The following is a 22,071-nucleotide window of genomic DNA, read 5'->3' as shown; positions in this document are numbered from 1 at the left end:
TCTTTGCATTTTTAACGAGCCTGCTGCTTACACAGTTTATAATACATATTGTCTTTAGCTTTAACTTTATTTCCATGTATATTTGAAAAGTTCTCCACACAGGAATGTTTTTTTGTAATATCGCGTCATCATTTTTTGATAATGTTTTAACTGCCTTTACTTTGAACTTGTAATTTTAAATATCGTTCAGCGGAAATAAGACAACATATGAATAGATGTGTGGGATTGTTGACGGATTGTCACACGTGCAATAGATATGGTGGCCGCTTAGCGACAGGGAGGTCATAGATTTGATCCCCATCGTGGGAGCGTTCTTTAGATACATTGACATTGACCTTAGCCATATTGATCACGCATGTAATTGCAAGCAAGGTCTTTATGCTATCTACATACACACAATTTCAGTATAATACCTCCTTTAAACAAAAAACATTTTGCAGAAAATATTGTGTTTCTATTCTTAGTTACATTGACCTTAATATTGACCCGATTCGGTTAGTTTTTAAATCTTTCACCACGATGATAATCCATTTTTTTAAAGATAACATCTACACTATTTTTGACGTCGAACGTAGTGTTCCCATATTTCGCATCGTTTTTAGAAGTGCGTATACAAATGACAGCCAATGACACCAACGAGGTTACCACATACAATATGATGCAAAATAAAGACAATCATTAAAATCCAAAGTGTACCTCACTTTAAGAATAATTGAGATACTAAACAATATAATTGCATGTCTTGTGTAGCATGTTCCTGTATATAGTTTAAGATAACATTTCCTTATTGATTTCCTCGTTATATTTGTATCTATTTTGTATACGAATATGTTATCTTATTCTACAATTGTTATGAAATCGTTTAAAGGTGTCAAAAAAGGAGGTTGGTTATATGGATTGTCTGTGATTTTAGGAAAATGTAAAACGACGAATTTACAGTTAATGAATGAATAGCTATAGTTTATATATAATATGTGTAAAAAAGGACGTTTAAATGTAATCTTCTAAACATTTAAATCATGTAGTACAATTGTAACTAGATATTTTATTGAGTAAATAATATCTTTCACACCTAATAGTGACATTTATAAATACTTTTAACTTGTTTGCACAAATAAATAATTCTAACCGAGAGACACTTTTTTAACAGCATATGGCCTGTACTTCCATTGCCATCCTTTGATTTGCAGGTCATTGTTTGTGTCAACATCTTCAACTAAACCAACTTTATCGACTGTCTGCAAATAAAACAATATCGTTTAACGATTTAAATACAGTAGGAACATGGGTATTCTTATGGTAACTCGTATTTTTATAGCATTATAGAACCTTAAAATCAAATTAAATCGTATTTATCTTCCGGAAAAGCCCTTAATATATATTGATATGAGTATCAAAAGAATATGAACATGTTTTCTCTAGAAGCGACTTAAAACGTCCATCCATCCCCAAAAAAGCATTCCTCCAAACACACACAAACACACACACACACACACACGTTCACAGCCGACACACTCTCTCAAACACCCACGCACACTTACAAACGTTCACTCGCACTTTTAACATAAGAGCTACATTTGTCATAACTGTTTGTTTACTTAATTTTAGCGAATATCCTTCCACAAAATAACAACATTTTAACTAAAGAATCCGTTTCAGGCAGCTCAGTTTTTGCAAGCCAAATTTTAGCGTTAATGACAAGTGGACATATTTATCTCGCATACTATCTTATCAACACAGATGCAGTATCATCCATCTTCGAATACGAGTTTGTTAATGCTTTCTTAGACTACAGGAAATGCAGACCGTGTTTAATGCTAAAGTAGAATTCGTCATAAAATATATTTTACACAATTTTGATAAGGATATTCTTATTGCAGAATATGTGTTCTTAATTATTTAGTTGCGGGTTGTTAAAGAATGGCTGCATTCGGGATCGACAAGAATAAATACTTTTAATTGCCCATATTTGAACAACTGTACACAAAAGATGCACACTGGTACAGATTTCAATTAAATCAAAGTATAAATATTTCTTGAATGCAGACATAATGTTTAAAAAGACCTTCTTCATTTCATCCTGCCATAGTTTGCCTTGTAGGTTCTCCAGCTTAGTTGGATCGTCGCCGATCTGCACCAAGTCTCCCTTTTCGTAGATAGGATTAACGAGAATTCCAGCTACATCGATATTGTGCCTTAATAAAGCATATTAACCGAAAATAATTTATGATTGAAATACAAATGTGTTTATCATGTTTATTCATCAAGACCTAAATTATGAAGCGTCATTGATTAGCAGGTGTGTCAAAGTGACAATAGATACATCACGAAATAATTTCCTACCTACACAACTGGTTCGTTTAAATTTATTGTGATTCCTTCGTAGTATGGTCAGAACATTAGTAAGCGAAATGTGTCAATATAAATTGTATCTGACGCCGCGTTCGACATAAGTAAAACGATTGTAAACATTGATTCATAACACCACATATGGCATACACTGGCGTACAACTATTCCGATCAATTTGTATCTCCATGTACGATATTTGAGGTACCAAGTGCCTTAGACAGTGGAACATATTAACCATATTATTTTTGTTATCTTTAATACTTGGTGAAGCTATAAAGCAAACACACGGTATTTGACCTGGTGTAATATCGCCTTTGACCTAAAAGGATTGCACTGACCTTAACGGTAGCAAAATTGTTCTTGTGCGCGACAAATAGACATTTGTCTACAAGTATAAAAACGTTTGATATCTTACTAAGACAGTATATGTATGAATGCGGTGCTTGTGCGGGGAACATCATTTCATATAGGTTGATGTTTGTGCAAAATTATTGTATACTCCTTCCAAACATGGTCCAGTGTTTTAACTCACAAGCCTTATTTGACAATAAAGTCCTTATTCGACCTTAAATCATGGAATAAGCGTCACACCGTCATGAAAAAAAGAAGAATTGTTTACATATATTTGAAATCTTCCAATACATCGTCTACATATCGAGCTTATCAACTCGTATGTGCATGGTTTTAACATTTGATCTAAAAGCTTGAAATTGCTCTTACAGATAGCCAACTGTTTTTATTCCGTCTAAGCTGATTTCCAAAGTAAAAAAATCGTAAATTCACGGTAAAGATTAAGTGCAGACGCACGCAATAAAGACAAAAATGTACTTAATTTCGACCTTTTCAAAAGAAGTTTGACTTTGACCTTAATTGGAAGGTAGCAAAGAGGATCGGTTGAACAACACATCATGAACTTTAGAAAAGCTGTAGTCCCAAATTACTTCTAAATCCTTCCAGTTATAGAGACATTATAGTCAGGGCACGTTTCGGGACATATCGACAGACATGAACAAACGCGGGGCAAAGTCCTTCAAATAAAGAATCCTGGCTAACGTGGGGTATTATCTTATTAAATTTGACATTGTTTGAGATTTGTAAAGTTCGCGCTCATGTTTGCACAAAAACATAAATACAGAGCAAAACGATTATCCACCTGCAGTAAGATGTATGAATATTAGGTAACAATTAATATGATGGTCTTCTTAAGTTGTGTGGCCACATTGATTCGAAAAGAGTTGTTGTTGTGACATTTGTTTAAAGATGAATTTAATATTGTTCTTTATAATTGAATATTCATTGAAAGATTATGAAGACGTCAAATATTATGAGATGTATCGCATTAATATTATGTAGTTGTCTATATATATAAATATATTATATTTTTAATGTACACTATTTAAACAATATAATATTATTTATGTTAAAGATAAAAATGCAAATGCCGAAATAAGAACCGTATGCAGATTATAAGGAATACGCTCAATAACATGTCCCGATCAAGATTTCACGTACCTTTGTCCCCTGACATCAATACCAAATATGACACCTTCATCGAGACCAAACACAACTTGAGCCTGGAATGAGGTTCGTTATTGTAAGAAGGAAAGGTCTTACGACACATTACATGCATAAAAAGCAATGCAGAATGGCAGCATTTTTCAATCAAATGCATGTGTGTTAATGTTTGAGGAACTATTTAACGTCATCACACAAATGATATGGTAAATGGCATACACCTGTGCGAAAATGTCATATATGACATGGTCCCATGTTCACATTTTCATTTTGTTGTGAATTTAAACTCTCGGTGAACTGAAACTTGGTGTTAATGACATGTATGCTAATTGTTGTTTTTTAGCACGCAAAAACCTTTAAATGTATGAACGTTAATTGTTTGTTAAAATTTCTGTTTTATTTATGAAAAAAGGAAAATAAATATCATATGCAATTGAGAATCGCTGCTCAATACTTTGTTAACGCGGGGATATGTCGCACATCTGAACGGATAGCCATGTTTATCGACAAGTGATTTGTATGTATTGCTTGTTTAAGTCATGCATTTCGGAATTCAGAATACTTTGATGTGTTCGCGGAACATTTTTCGAAAACTATATCAGAGCCCTATAAGAGACTGTGAATTGCAATATGTAATCACCAGTGACCTGAACCTTTGAGCTCACATTTTTCTCATATGCGAGAAATCGTCACCTTGGTGTTAATTTGTTTGGTAAGTTCTATTACACTCGCCTGATAAATGATAAAACAACATGTAAAGGCCCACTTACTCAAACGTAAAAATAAATTATTTTGAAAAGAAAACAAAATACGGAATACATAAAAAATACGGTACTTCCTACTTATATACGACACATAGATTTGTTTTACAAACTATTTACCTTTATGGTAACATTGACTGAAAAATACATTTATAAACAATAATCGCAAAAAATACAAAAATGCATTAATGTATGCGCATCCAACTTGAAATCAGTCCGGGCTTAGAGAGCACTGACACCCCGTTGGGGTCAACTTATGGTTGAACCTTAATTTACGACCATTTTTTGTTAACGACCAAAGGGTGCGATAGAGTACCAAAAGCGTTTTACGGTACCTTATGTGCTATTGTAGTTTCAAGTAAGTTGCAACAGAAAATATTTGCCCGGCACGTTTATTTTTCAACATCAAAATTGAACCATGGAATTGGCGCTAAAAACATCAAATTAGATGGTTTGTAAATTAATTTTTACGTTACCTTAAGATAACTGCTCAGTTCTCTACCTACACGTCTGGCATCGCCTGACATCACGGCATTTAGCAATTTGTCAGTTTCAGGCATGTCACTTTTTACCATCGCCTTCAGCTTGCAAGTCAAACGCTCTGAAATCATTAATTATGTTCGGTCAATGCTCGGTCAATCTTCCACAAATTAGGCATCTTCGTTATGAGGTTTTGACTTATGCGCGGTTAATTTTAAACATTCTACGAATTTCTTCTCAGAGAGTTTCTAACTAGTTAAGCTATGACCTAAATCATCTTGGAATCAGATTTTCAATCTCAGAACGTTTTAGAAATATTTGAGTTTAAAATAATACCATAAAACATGTTGCTAATACAAAATGAATCTGCTTGAATGCAATTATTCAATTTTAAACTTGAAGTAAACTTTTAAAATGTCTTATGATTATGGCATTATTGTATCTATACAAACATATGTTTTCTTATTTTCCTCTAAGTAGCATACTTCGTTTATATATCTATACTTGAACATACTTGATTTAACATAATATGTCTTACAATGAAGGCATATGTCGAATAGAACATATTTGAATATATATAGACTTACGACCCAGCAAATTTATATTAACGTATGTTCAATTTGTGGTATGTCTTTAACCGAAGACAGATTCTAGCAGTCTTTAAAGTCTTCGAACGTCAAGTCATTCCTCATCAAATATATTGATACATTTTATCGTTTTTTTTATCGAACACATACATTTACCAATTCACCAATTGCTGAACATACCATTGCATTTGATTCCCAATATCATGTGTTTAAAATAGTTTTTTTTATTTCCTATACCCTAACGATGAAATTATTACCGTTAGTTAACGTATTTCTTGGATGAAATAAAGAACACACATGTATTTTATGATATGTGCTGTAACAAAAAATAATTACTTTGAAATTCTTCATGATTGTATAACAGTAGAACATGTTAAAACGTTCATAAATACGATTAGTGATATTATCACAAAATATACACTATAAATGTTTTATATGAATGCATTGTACATAAATTAATTGCAAAAAAAACGAAATTTGCATTAAACATGTACTATATAATCGACATTTGACCCTTTTCAATTAAACTTGAACACATGTCGCACTCGTAATAAAGCATCTGAAATAGAAAGCTTATGACGTCTCTTGCGAATGGAAACAAAGCTGTCTAAATCAAACCCGTTGTTTTAGGACAGTCGCCTCTGCAATATAATAAGCACCTCAACAAAGTATCTTGATAACGGCGAAGGACACCTACAATTTACTTGACAAATTCGTACTGAAGTATTAAACCAAATCTTCTTTGACATGGAGCTGGCATGAATGTCTTTCTATGATTTTGTCCGAATGTGGTCACATTAAGCAAAACATCTTAGCACATGTGCATTTGTATCATTCTTGAATATAGATCGGATACATGTAGCCCGTGGCGTCTTTTTTTCATCAATGATTTTGACTATTTAAGACAAATATTATTTAAATTCGCGAAACTGTATATAGTGTATGGATCACACGAAAATTGAGGCTCACGCCTTTATCTTCGATTATTGACCATGACCAGCGTGTCATCTTTATGCATTATTAACACCCTCTAAATGGTTTAACCTTTTTATAACAGCGATCACGACTAGGTCTAGCGTTTGAACGTCAAGTTCGTCATTGATCTTGAGTCATTAAGCCAATATTCTGCAATTCTAGTAAAGTAGAAAGGTAGGTGACACAAACATCAATTTAAATTATGTGATCTTCAATAATGACGTTGATCTCGAGCCAATGCTCTGCACACTATTGATGCATCATTTGAATTGCTATTTACCTAATGTTAAATGTCATAAGTTTTCTCCTACTGTGGTTTTGTTATTAAATTTAACTGAAACGGATTGGTATTGTTTTTGTATACTTCTTATTCATGTCTATTAAATGTGTATTTTCATTATTTTTTTCCCATGTAAACCGAAATATCATTATGTCAAACACAAACTCTAAATAAATTACTAGCGATAAATCAGTAACTTAAAATCTCTTAAATTGATTCTAAGTATGCACTGGCAATGGAAAAGAAGACTGCAAAGAATATATGAAAACGCTAGTACGTTGTTGAACGGTTTATTTTGTAGTTAATTGAATAGATATCAATATTTGTAAATATATTCAAACTATTATATATACCAGAACAAATTGGGTTATGTACTGTGTATAACAATACAGTTGTTTTCACCTAAATGTAGTCATTTTTTTATTTAAACATTACTATGCTTCTTTATATTTTATATTGTGATAACAATTCGTGTACCAAGTCGTCTTTTGAACTATTATTACCAACCGTTTCCTAAATTGACCTTAAATGTAGCAATGTCATTGAAAAAAAGCGTTTATAATACATACATACCATAGGCACCGATATACTTGATGTTGGGGGATAACGATTATTTTGATCAAGATTTGTACAATAATGTATTTTAAATCTCTAAACAACATGTAGATTGTTCCATAGCTATTGATACCGTTATACGTGGCCTAACATACTATTTTGAATATAAAGTGCTGAATTGTGATTGCTAAATTCAGTCTTGGCGATGTCCTTTTAATTTACTGACACATCATCCAAATTATCACCGCGCGCATGCGATGCGAAGACTTAATTACAATGAAAACAAATACAATGTTTTTCAAAATTAGATATCACTGCACGAAATATTAATGTACCTTATTAAAAAAAGCGTACCTGTTTAAACATGTAGAATTATTTGTTCTTCTGAATGTTAGTACATTCATTCGTCTATTAAGATTTATGTTTATGCATGATGCCGCTCCCTTTATTTTAATCGTGTTTAAAAAAAGTTGCGATCAAGTTTATCAGCGTTTCATTTAAATGATGATTTTACATCTATAGTGTTCATGTTTCATTTTTTATCTTGCAAGTTAATGATTGTATTCACTAAATGAATTCTTTAGAACACCACGTTTAAAATTTGCTATTTATAACACGAGCGTGTTTTGAAAAATGCCAGTACTCGACAAAAATATTCCGCATTTTGTAAAACGCTTCTTGTTTAAATTTTGCACCGACATATAACGTTAAAGTACTTTTATTAATTTTCAAAAATAACAGTTTCGGTATTTTTAATACTACACAAGCAGCTGTACGGGTTGCTTATATATTTAGACGAATCTAGACACGCAACGCATGAAAAATAAGATTGTAATGCGTTTAAGTAAATAAACTGTAATTATCTGCTTTACAGTTGCTGTTTACGTTTATATTGTCTTTGACCTTAAAGAACGTTAATAAACGATTTGACGGTAATGCTTATAAACTAATTGATCGAAAATATAACATGTGGGATGAATATTGTTTCAATTCTCGAAAAAAATTATTTATTTTATATGCACACACTTCCAAACTAACATTTCTGACACATTATCACAACTCTTAGCAACATAATTAAGTTATTTTAAGACATTTTATTTCATTTTGAATACACCATCTGTGACGTAGAAGCTTTAATTATCTATCATGCGCTATCTACTTAACTAAAACTTAAAGCCTTTTGTTCAACGATCCATTTGAACGGCTTAGAATATATTTGATTCGCCGATTAGTATCGAATGTTCTATGAACCATTTTTGAGGTGTACCACGTAAAAGCTAGTGCGCAAATGTCCGTCTGGCGTTTTTATCGTTTGCTTTTGTCGATTACTAGTGATCGTTTGGCGTTCTTTCTATCACTTGCAAACTTATTTCTTTTTTATGAATGACTATGATCAAGAGTTTTAATATAGGGAGTTCCTTGAATTTTTAATACATGGTCTGTTTTGTCCAAAATAAAACGCTTGTTTATATATAAGACACACTGTAATTCATCATATTATAGTTAAAGAATTAATCATAGCGACTATTGTTGTGTCATGTTTTTCGAATTTACTTACCCTGTATAAGACGCTAATCCTTTTACCTTAAGTTCCATAATATAACGCAAAACGCAATTATTTTATGTATTTTTATATACGTTTTAAGGAATACTTTACCCTTCAATATAGAAACAGTAATCGTAATAATTGGACAAAACTTATTGTCTTATACGATTGTACTATTTTATGTTGGTTTACACAATGCAGACGGCATTTAAATCATTGTTTGAAAGCGACTAGGGTATTATCATTCTAACATTTATGGGCTACATAACATGTACACGTATTGAGTGTGTTTAATTTATTAATGTATCGTGTTTAGTATTATATGATATGTCTTTAAGTAGTGTCACATGGACAAAACAAACACATATCATTTTAAGAATGTTGCATTAAAGCAAATTCAACATGTTAAGTTTTGGGTCACTATATAATTCGACACACATACCACCTTATATTTCAACCACACATACCACCTAATAGTTCAAATAATGTAAATGCAATACTATTGAATACTTGTAATTCGACACACAAAACACCTTGTTATTAACCTTATATAATTTAAATGCAATATTATAAAATAATAGCATAAGACACAAATGTCATATGCATCAAGTTTACTTCTCAATATAAACAGTATCAGTGTCCTGTATGAAGCATCAGTTAAACTTTTAACTTGATATACAATCACATGCACATTGTGCACAGTTTGATCGAGTGCAGGATGGTTTTATTCATCCCTATTGCATCATGTTGCTAACGATTGTAAAGGTTGTTGGTGTGATGATCGGACGCTGCAGGAAAAATAGCCCATCATGTGTTCGATTCTGATGGAAGCAAGTGATCGGAAACCAACCACCATATGTCGTCAGCATCAAAGCAAATATTCGTATTGTTTCATTAGAAGAAAACATGTATAAAACTCTAGAAGCTACTTACCTAGAGACACCAGCCCAACGACCTGTGGTCTGTACCACCATTCAACACCACATACTTTAATCCGCATTTCAATATTGTTGTGAACCTCCAGTACTGTGCCAATTTTTCCAGTTGTCTGAAAAAAAAGAACAATACGAAAATATGCGAGCACATTGTTACAACGATAAACGTTTTTATGTACTATCGTCACATATCTAAGGAATGTATATAAACGTATATGGCGGGAAAAAATAAATATTAACATATATACATATAAATATCACTACATTTGGAGAAAAAGTAGATTTCGAAAACAACCGCATATTCGCTTTCATTCAAATGTATTCGACGTTGGTTACCATTTTGCTGATTAGGAAAGTAAAACTTGTTTACATACGAAAGAAAATGAATTATAAAATACGATAAACGCACCCGCCCCATGCCTTTTCGCCACTGTCCATTTTGCAGATCCTTCAGTGTACGTTTGTTGCTGCAGATCATAACGATGTCGCCTTCAACAAAAGGCGGCGAGATGGAACCACCAACCACATTTAAAGTCCTAAAACAGCATTTAATTTATAATATAAAGCTTTTTAAACAAAGGAGAATAAAATAAATAAAAAAAGCGGTAGCTCATCATTTGCAATTAGAAAAGAAACTGTTGTTAAACAAAACATTTTATGTATGTAAGGTTTCTATTTATTCTACAATGATTAATTTTCGATAATCGATTGGTATATAAAATGCTTATTTTAGTCGTTTCTAGATGTTCTTAAATAAACACAAATAGAGCGATAAAGAGCAATTAACACATAAACGCCCATCAATGAAGACGTGTCATGTTAATAATGTAATATACATTGTGGTAGCAATGTTAAACATATATACCATTTGCATTTGAAATTAACCTGTGGATGTGGTGTTTGTACTAAGGACCATCTTATTGCAAGCGTAATGCTTTTACTCTTCTTCAAGTTATATGCATATCCCTTGTAAGTAGTAGGCTTTGTTTTATAATTGAACTTAAATTGTAAAATATGAAATTGTAATTGGTTATACGCACAATCAATCTTATAGCTCCCGCTGTCTCAAAGATGTTAAATAGCGTTTAGACGTGTATATAAGAACACGATACTTGTATCTGTCTTAAAAGAATGATTGCAGTATAGCGTATGTTTTAATGTGAGTGAAAACTGGTTCAAGCCTTCCTTGTTAGTGTATTGGCCGTCCCAAAGATGACCGTCGCTTTAATCATGTGAATGGTTATGTCGTGTTTTATTTATCCTATCGGCCATTAGTCACTTGCCTTAAATCAAACTCCAGTGGGTGTGTTTTGATTAAAATAGTATTCTGCGTAATGTTTCCTGATTTTCATTTTTCATATATCCATTAACGTTTCTCTCCGATATACTTTTTTTTAAAACAAGTGACAAATGGCTTATACATTGTAGTACAAACAATACTCTAGTGAAACTAAAACACAATTTAGGACTAGTTTACTTGTATAAAACTTATATTTGATTAAGTTAATGCAGAGATCAAATATATATGCCAAAGATGTGCTATTTTAGTTTGTTATTTGTTACAATACGTGGTAACGGAATGAAAATAACGTCACACTTTTATAAATTGATTCATTCAAATTAAAGCGTTGTATTGAAGCCAATACACGATTCGACAGGTCTGTGTAAATGCCTGAGTTGACTTAATACGGCTTTATATTTATATTCGTGAACAAAAGCACATAGTTGCATAATCCACTCGAAAAACTGTTAACCATTTACAAACTGAAACGCTTAGTTTTATTTGCCTGCTGGTATAAACATGACCAGTCATATAAATACGAAGAATCGATGCTAAATTTTGAATAGTTGGATATGATAATTTTAAACAATGAAACATTAAATGATACGGCGTGTATCGGCTACCGCGCTTCGATTAAATTGGGTAAAGGTTGCAAGTCTAGAAGTAATGGTAGAGAGTCTCATGGTCGATAGCAATGCAGAGTAGGCGTGTTTGTGTATGCTATAAAATATATTTTTATATCCTACCTTGCGCCACTGGCACACACCAATGTAACGGCCACACATAATGAAAATGTTACACTAGTTATACATCTCCGTTGCAATCCGTCAGTATTATTCTAACAACGAATATTCTAACAAATACATCAGAAAACTTAATATTAATATGACGATATTTCATTTATAAGTACGTTTGTAATATATCTGCGTACGTGACACAATGACTAATTTAGTGTTAACACGTTTTCCTTATTACGGATTAAAAATGCAGTAGTGCTTATTTCTGTTCTGGTTTGAACATCTACCATAAACATTGTTTATTGCTGTGAAAGTATGCTTTTTATACATAAACTTATATAAATTATATTAATTGGAATTTAAATCGTGTACAATTTCGGCTCGAATTTCTGTGGGGGGGGGTAATATTACCCCAGTATGTAAAAAGTCTGAGACTATCAAATGTATTAATTCAGTTGAACTGAAATTATTTTTTAATAATTCCAATTGACTTCAAACTCCTTGCTATACATGATACAAGAAAACATCTAAGCATGATAACGCTATTTATACAAGGCAGTCAATTCGGCATCCTTCAAAAGCTTAATAATAATGCAAATGGAATCGGCCTTAACAACGGTTTAGTGAAAGCCTGTCAACAAAAGGAATGTTTGCCATGAAAGTGGATTTGTTTTATTTTAGACTTTACCAAATGATTCCTTATATGTAATTAAAAGCAAGTGTATAGCTGTTTTGATGACTTTATTGAATTTCGTTTATTGGCCTCTATATCTGGTATTTGAAATGGCGTACAATTTGCATTGCCAATATTTTGATACCACATGAGCATGCATTCAAATTCAACCCGATTCATATGCGTGAGACGCGGACTGTGACGTTATGATTAAAATAAATTTCATTCATTGATCAATTTGTGAATCTGAACTTTCTTTTAAAGTAAACGACTTACGGAAATTCGATTATTTCCTGAGTTTAGCCAATGTTTTTGTGTTCACAATAACAATTACAGAGTTACAAATTATACTTAAAATGTGTCGTGACTAAACATGCGTTAAAGCGACTTAACCAAGTAGTTCAGAACCTTAATATGTTGGCCGTTTATGCAATTTCAGGTAGTTGGACTTAAAAATATATTTTATTGATTTTTGTAAATGAGAAACAATTATTTATAAATGTCACTTTTTTAGTAACAGTTTCAATTAAGCCACCTTTTAGCTTTTACTCGTTATGTATCTTCTTTACGTTTTATCGGAAACTTTATTTAAATGCATGGAAAAAGTAGGTACTAGGAAAACAACAAACACTTATTTTATTCAGTTGTTACCTTGTTTAAAAATAATTTCTAATCTTGTTCTTAAATCAAATATGAAATACGTTTTTTTTCAAAATTTGACATCTGGGCTTATAACACAAAATGTTTGTATAATTTTCATAGATTCAAAAGATTTTATTTCGAATAATTAAAAACATGAAGCCTTCGTTTTATTTTACACTTAGCATGCTTACTTAAAAAAGCAGTTGATATTAAGCTTGTTCTACTTGTTATGTTATGTAATCTTAAACGAAGATGTAATAGTGCGTGCAACTCAGTTATATCAACAAAAATAATATTTTTACACTTAAGACTATAATATTAGCATAAAACGCTACATACAGATCATCTTGTAGAATAGGTCAATAACAATATGAATGAAGCAAAACAATGTACGTTTTCTTTAGATTAGGTGAATAATGTTACAGCCCTTCTTACATATGTACATTAAAGGTAAAGGCATTTTCTACTGTAATTACCCAAATAATGTGTATGCAATTGACTTTATATATAACTATATATTTGTTGCATATGCAGCTTTTTATTCTCTGATTGCATTGCAGAAGTGTGCTATTTTCGTATTTAATATGTATTTGTTTGCAATATTAAAATTAAATGTTTTGGAAAAAATAACAATTGCATTAATCAACATTTTACAATAACTATAAATGAGAATATGAATACGTCTTTATTAACATCCGATAATAGTGCCTATGAATTTCAAGATATGATACATAATTCGAATTAAGTTAATATTCAATAAATCGACAGATTTCTATGATAATTAGTTAAATGCGTTTAACATAATCACAGCCAGTTTCATAAATAATTTTCTATAAAAAATGTATTAGAAATATACTAAAGCATTTCGTTCCTATTTTTAATGCATTTATATAATACTGCATACTTTTCTTAATGAATAGTGTGTGTTGTTCATAAATAAAAGAAAAACACTCAAATCATTTGAATACTTAATGCAGTATTTTTAAATATCACATTCTTGCAATAATAAAGACTTTACAATTCTTAATTTATAAGAATACACATAATGGATAACATAAAGCATGGATACCAAAGCGTACACTCAGCTGTTATGGCTCGACAAATTATCTCCCCATATGACTGCTTACTATAAACCCTCGAATTGTATACGACTCTATAAGCCTAAAGCTTGACGGACAACAATTTCTTACAGGCTACGAACTGCGCTTACTTTTTAGTGATTACCTGAAAAACTTTACATTTAAGACATCAATCAGTTACTTATGCAAAAATTAAACAAGCGATAGCAATCGATCTGTTTTTATTTTATTTGCATTCCATACTAAAAAGATTGACTAAAGTCACGTGCAAGTGTGACGTGCAATTACGTATTTCAGACGTGTGTCAAACACGGACGCAAGTGTGTCGGTATCGGAATTGTTAATGAAGTGTTTCTGAGTTTTAAATACAAGATAATGATATTACAAGAAAACAATGTGTATTATACTCACCCGGTTGAGTCCGTTTAAAGTTATTGCCTCTTTTATTTTCAATGAGCATCTCAATAAACCGTACAAAAATACCATATGACTAACCAGTTTTGACCCAGTTGGCACAATTTGAATAAACTTAGAAGTGGACTGACGTAATATGTAACACACTAAATATAAAACCATACCATCGAGGCGTAACAAGTTTAAACCCTTGTGGAATAATTAAACAAAATAAGTTCATTAGCAATATAAAATATTAAATGCCTTATTTAAATCCCCTGACATAAAGAAGTTTATGTAATATGTTGTTAACTATAAACCTTAATATAAATCATGTGATCATGCATGATTGTCATTGAGTTTGACTTCTTGGGATTATTTGAACAAATTTAGTTGAACACCCCTTATACAAATGTAAAACACAAATTACATAATTTATGACAATTGCTGCTTCAGATAAGTACAGGTTAAAAGTTTTAAAATGATATATCTATTTTTAGCTCTCGTGAACTATATATGCAGCGGACCGGAATACACTAAAAACTTTTAAAGAGGGTCACCCAAACACTATTTCTGTAATGTGTCGTTAAATTTTACCAAGCAATGAAGGCGCATATGCCCTTTGAATGAAAAGTTTACGGACGACTAACGCTTAACGACGCACAATTGACACAAGACGGTCCAAAAATATTACCCTTTGCATAGCACAAGCAGCACAACGATATTATATTGTTGTGAACAACACAACATTATTTGTCATGATGTGTGCGCATTGATGAGCGAAAATGCCAGAACATTGATAAATGTTCTTACCTTTTGCCATCGATATCCACGACAAACAAGAACCCTTCTGTGTCAACGCCGAATATGTCTTTATCCTGAAATCGGTTATATTTATACAAGTTATGAACAACAATATAATTAAATCTAGTTGTTCTTAGACGTTACTATTGCAATCTTGTTTTATTAGGAAGCCATCGTTGTTCGCACGACATTGTTTCATTAAATTTACAGTTTTAGTAAATGGCAGGTGTTATCAAAACAAATAGACAACTAAAACCAGTAAAATATCTCACGTTTAAACAATCGGCTTATATTCATTAAAGTAAAACACAATGTTTTAAGTTCTTTTTAATTATGCAACAAAGCAAATTAATTTAATGGTTGGAAGATCGGATGGTTTGTAAAATGCAAGCTTTATATATACCTTCTTGACACGCCCAAGTAGCTTCCGCACTTCGTCGACATTTTCATCGTCGACGGCTTTCACCATATCATCCTTCGTATCTATAGGCATGTGATTTATAAACCACTTCTTCAAGAGGCTCGTAAGCGAATCTGCAACTGGCCATGATGCACATGTATGTGAAAACTTTTAAAGGACCAATCACTTATGTGCTTGCTTTTATAAGCATACGGGTATGAAGTATTGTATTAGACATTGGAAGGAAAAACGTTTTGTGCGCCATATCTACGGATAAACAAAATCAAATTTAACTTTTTTATGGTAAAATATTTCGGGAACTTCAACATCCAAAAAAACAATAATGGTATTATGTAATGATTTCTGTAAATAAATCGATGCGATAAAATTGACCAGGAATTGAAAATATTTTCCAGAGAGAGCCAGCCTAGAAGTTATGTAGCGTCTTCATACCGATTCGGATAAAAGTATATAGAGTAATAAATGTAATGATAATACGCCCAGTTGACCATAATCAAATTGTATTATACTTTAAAATGAGTGTATCAACTTAAACGCAACATTTCAAAGTTAAATTGATGAACTTCGTTAAAGCGCACATATATCATCATATACACATCCATCAATATAAGTCCAATATCTAATATAGACAAGAGAACCGCATAACGGGTGCCACGCTCGGCTGCAAAAGCTTGTCAGATTTTTTTATAGAGGTCACAGTGACCTTGACCTAGTGACCCTATATGGGTGTGGCGTGTAGAATTCATCAAGGTGCCTCTACGTATGAAGTTTCAAAGTTGTAGGTGGAAGCACTTTGTTTTTAGAGCCATTGTAAAGGTATTAGCACGATGCCGGCGGACGGCGGACGACGAGCAGGCTATGACAATACCTCGGGTTTTGTCCGAAAACAGCCTCGCTAAAAAAACACACCTGTAGTTCATAAAAATATTAATGGGAGTTAATGTCAAAGCATATTGTGGTAATTATACATGTATTCTGCATTCACTACAGGAATCATACACCAAGTTTAAACCTTCTTTGGCGCAGTGTATGTTGACTACTGCTTCAATACACAGAATGTGTAGTATAGTATCAATTATTGTACATCATATATATATATACTTTCAACGAGGGCATGAAGATGACTAATGGTATGCAGGAAGTGCCAATTAAACGTTGAGCTTTGACTTTATAACATGCTGCTCGAAAGAGACCAATATATATTAATTCGCGACACAGATAGGAATAATAAGTCCGCATTTCTCAGTAGGCTTTTGATCGCATCGCATATATCTCCCTAATTGAAGTCATCACGTTTTTAAATAACACTTCGCGGTAACGTTTTCGTTTTCTGTCAAATATTACAATTTAACTATACTAGCGAATGATGATTTCGATTTTGTGTAAGTCTGCTAAAGCAATCAATTGATAGTGTATATATGAGTTGAACACGAATCAACATAATGTTTCCCAAATCTAGCATTGTTTTTAATAAAATTAAATTTCAAGAGAAAATCACAAACTTTTACTATTTTAACACTTAATGAGTCAATGTTATTAGATAATTGTTAATTGTTAAATAAATACAAATACATCAACGATTTTTAAACCTCAATTGTCATTATGTTTGTCGAAACAACATGTTAAACCGGAATATTGGACAATTTAACTGAGGCAAACAGTAGTACAGTTGAATGTAAATTTGAATGCATGTACAGGCTCGCTAAATTTTACTACAAAAAGTTAGTTTACCTTGACATTCCATTACTTCGTTATTCCTTCTACCAAATAGGTAACGATATAACCGTTTTTATAATGACCGTGGGATTATTCAATTCATCTAAATACCTTTGTCGTTAAAATGTTTTGTTCCACTTGGAATGTAAAATCAGATTTTCTGTTGTTTATTTCTTTCCTCTTTCAATATTCGCATGCAGTATTTCTTAGATATATACTCCGAACGACTAAATACGCCCTTAACATGTTTTTTTCTGACATACTACAGTTACTCCTCCTATTGTCGGGCGATATTGAGCCTAATCCGTGGCCTGATAGCAACTGCTCTCTCAGTGTTCTGCATCTAAATGTGCGTTCAATTAGAAACAAACTTGACTATTTTAAAAACTTGTGTGATTTCGACATTCTATGTTTTACCGAAACTCATCTTACCGATATCGTATCTGACAATGACTTAATAATTGAAGGCTTTAATATAGCGTTCCACCGAAAGGACTATACGGCACATTTAAGCGGTTTACTTATAAACGTGAATCAGTCTATATAATGGGTTTTAGACTGCCACGCCTTGTACTCGATCTGGATAGAAATTCAAGCCGTCAATTTCACTGCATTGTTGTGCTGTTTTAATCGTCCCTCAAACGCTAGTGTATCGTTTTGGGAAAATATTGAAAGCAAAGATATAGCTTATGACGTGAATTCAATATTTAATTATGATTGGAGACATTAATGAGGACCAATTTAAAAACTTCACGCGCTTAAAACAAACACTGACACTATTTAATTTACGTAATACGATTACAAATGCAACCAAAGTTTCGGCTAACACTTCTACGTCACTTGATCCTATAGTTGTATCCAATCATCGTAATGTGCGCCATAGCGAGATTATATCCGTCTGTTCTTCTATCAGTGATCACCACACAACGGCCGTACATATTACAGTTGAATCAGTTATCAGCAAACCGACTAAGAGACATATATGGCTATATAAACGTGCAGACTTCAATCGTTTAAATACTTAAATTGATAGCGAAAACGGGAGCTTTATTAACAATACGACCATAGACGAAGAAACTTTATTGTTTTCAAACAAATTTCTTGAATTAATGAAATTGAGTATCCCATTTAAACATGTCACAGTGCATCCTAACGATAAACCCTGGTATGATTCCATGATACGTTATTTTACGCGGAAACGCGATCGCCTCAAATCTCAAGCGATAAAACACCCGTCTGCAAACAACTGGGCTAAATTCAAGCATGTTTGCAATAGAGTCAACAATTTGATTTAACATGCTAAAGAACAATTTTTCTCAAATATTGAAACTACTTTAAACGACTTACAGTCGTCTAACTCTAAACAATACTGGTAGCTTTTAAAACAACTCACGTTCGCTCACATTCTCATTCTATTATGATACCGCCCTTAAAAACCATTGATCCTGATGGAAATGTAAATATTTATATGTCTGACGAAGAAAAGGCAAATTGTCTAAATAATTATTTCGTTTCAATATCAAGTTATCAACGCTAGACACGTCTTCTGGAGTTTTACATGACTATAGTGATTTTGCGTTTAATTGCTTAGACGAAGTTTCAATTAATGAATCTGAAATCAAAGGCATAATTAAGATTTTATTCACTAATAAAGCGGTTTGTGACAATTTAAGCAGTCATTTAGTTCTTGAGCGTACGTGTACCTCAATAGCAAAACCACTGTGTTTGCTCTTTAACAAATCATCACAAGAATGCACATTTCCTGCACTGAGGAAGAAAGCAATGGTCATCCCCTTATTTAGGAAAGGAGATGCAAATACACCTTTGAATTATCGTCCCATGTCACTTTTAAGCTGTCTTGGTAACTTAATGGAAAGAGTTGTTTATAAGCATCTGTATAACCAGTTACCACTTTGTTTCGCATAACCTTATATATTGTAAGCAGTAGAGATTTCTTAGAGGTCACTCTATTGTATTCCAGCTTATTGATATTTTCGATCAAATAGCTCATTCTCTTGACGATAAACAGTTACTTGTAGGTTTTTGTGTGTGATATTTCCAAGGCATTTGACCGCGTATGGCATCAATGCCTCTTATTCAAACATAAAGAAAATGGGATCCGTGGTAATTTGTTAAAATGGATACGAAATCAAATTTAAGTGATCTTGAGGTTATAGTGAATCATGATTTACATCAGATAAACGTGTAGGCCAAAAGATGGCTACTTGACTTTAATCCACAGAAAACGGACGCAATGTTATTTACAACGCAAAGATATATCCGATTACCTCAACTTTGTTTTGATAACATTCCGGTTCATTATGTTGACAGTCATAAAGATCTTGGTCTAACTTTAGGACATGGCGGCAAATGGCATAATCATATAAATAACATTCTAAAATCGGCATCGAAAGTACTGGGAATAATGAGGTCTCTTTAATTTAAAGTTTCTAGAAAAAGCTTTAAACTATATACGTCACTCATTTGCGCCCAATACTTGAATACGCATGTGGACGGATGCTCTTTATACGAAAAGGAATTATTAGATAAACTTCAACATGAAGCTGCGCAAATTGCCTCCGGTCTAACCAGATCTGTTTCACCCAGTAATTTGTAAAACGAAATAAAATGGCCGTCTCTTGATAAAAGACGGTAGTATATAAAACTAATTAATATGTACACAATACATAAATGTCATAGTCCCACTTATTTGGCAAATCTGTTCACACCCACAGTTCAACTACAGTAGTAGTGTGGTATCATCTGAAAATTGTGTTTTTTAATAGTCGATGCCATTTTTTAGTTTTTAGTTGTATAGATAAAATGCTAGCAGATTAAATCAATTAAGACGGACGGATGGGACCCCAATGTCTACAGCAACGGCCTATCTGAAAATATCGGATAACGAATATTAAATAGTAAAACAGTAGACGAATTATGATACATCAGTGATACCAAGCGGACGACTTTGCGACCAAAAATGTATTGCATGTTGAATTCAATTATTGTTCTAAGACTATCGTCATCAGTTATCCAGATATATTTAGTTTTCATACAATTAACAATATCATGTCCGAGGCGAATGATTTTCTCAAATGAATCTTCCCTTCACAAACCCCGTTTGGTCTTTATCGATAGGCCGATTTATGTAATAAATCTAACTAAGTGCTCTTAAAAACTACTTTGGCCTGGATTGGGGAGGGGGGTATTTCGGAGTGCATGTGTTCTTTCAGTTGTCTGCGTTATAAAGTGGTTCTTTTACACGCGAAATGTTCCATGATCTTATTAAGACATGGCGCACTTTTTCCTTCAGATAACTTAAAACAGTCAGAGCTTAATCGATTTGAACAGGGACGCTTGTCCTTTACCATATTGTTATGAGTGTAAGAAACCTCCTCTGAAAATAATAGAATATCTCCAATGATTAAGATTGTTCCGGGCTTATTTATTCAATTACCATTCAGATTTATTCTTTTTGACAATCCTATTAAAGATTTCTAAGGATGCATTTGTTTTATCAGTATAATAATTGTATTTTTCAAAATTGCAAAAACATGTGTTGTTTGTTCTCAACTTGTCAAAGGCTCTTGAACGAATTATGTATACTTTACCTCTTATGACAGTGAGCAATAACTGATGCAAATTCGTATCGACTGGTTAAATTTCCTTTATTAACTTGTGTTCTTTAGTTATAAGCCATTTATGTGTTAATTATGAATATGAAATTGTCGAGCCTCCGATTTCCTTCAAATGTGTTATAAAAATGGTCGTCAACTTGAATTTCTCTATGCGGATTACAGACTGGAACAATATTTCGAAATTTTACACTGGTAGAGCATGTAGTATTTTTTTCAAATTTGTTGATGCTTGTTTGTCTGAACTTGAGAAATGATACATTTCTACAGCCTTTACGATGTTACATATGTTCGAAGTTCAAAACAGACCGATCAGAGCGATAACTAATTGCACTTGGAAATCTCTTAAATTAGGTTAGAAGGCATGAGTAACCAATAACAATCAAGTCTTATCTGTTGTAAGGATTAATTTTACGTCGTAAGAATGGTTTTCGATCTGCATGTATTTCTCGAAGCGGATAATGAATATTTGTTTATCAGCAATTAAGTTTGTTAACGTGTTATGAATATTTAATTTGTGACTACAATTATCACGATTTGATTCATTCCCAATATGTTCAATAAGAGAAAAAATGTGTCAAAAGAAAGCAGGACTCTCATTATTCGGTCCATTACATTAACAAGAGTCAACTGTTTTTACTGTCAAGTTTAATTTAAAATCATACTGTCACCATTCCTATCTGTGAAAACATTGTTGATCTTCAC

General features: G+C 32.5%; 1 protein-coding gene across 4 annotated transcripts in view; it reads right to left on the bottom strand.

The window, feature by feature from the left end:
* The window catches only part of LOC127849623 (uncharacterized), a 100,602-nt gene that overhangs the window by 37,351 nt on the left and 41,180 nt on the right, over positions 1–22,071 (bottom strand). For all 4 annotated transcript variants that reach the window (XM_052382359.1, XM_052382362.1, XM_052382360.1 and 1 more), the window contains 8 exons: positions 15,998–16,128; positions 15,604–15,668; positions 10,394–10,520; positions 9,983–10,097; positions 5,103–5,227; positions 3,863–3,924; positions 2,066–2,195; positions 1,130–1,238 (listed from right to left, as the gene is read on the bottom strand). In XM_052382359.1, coding sequence (XP_052238319.1) covers positions 1,130–1,238; positions 2,066–2,195; positions 3,863–3,924; positions 5,103–5,227; positions 9,983–10,097; positions 10,394–10,520; positions 15,604–15,668; positions 15,998–16,128 — 864 coding nt within the window. The remainder of the gene's footprint in view (positions 1–1,129; positions 1,239–2,065; positions 2,196–3,862; positions 3,925–5,102; positions 5,228–9,982; positions 10,098–10,393; positions 10,521–15,603; positions 15,669–15,997; positions 16,129–22,071) is intronic.

This window comes from Dreissena polymorpha, chromosome 11 (genome assembly GCF_020536995.1).
Source record: "Dreissena polymorpha isolate Duluth1 chromosome 11, UMN_Dpol_1.0, whole genome shotgun sequence".
NCBI classification, from domain to species: Eukaryota; Metazoa; Mollusca; class Bivalvia; order Myida; family Dreissenidae; genus Dreissena; species Dreissena polymorpha.
The sequence above is the reverse complement of the archived record's forward strand: the minus strand, read 5'-3'. Positions and strand labels throughout refer to the sequence as shown.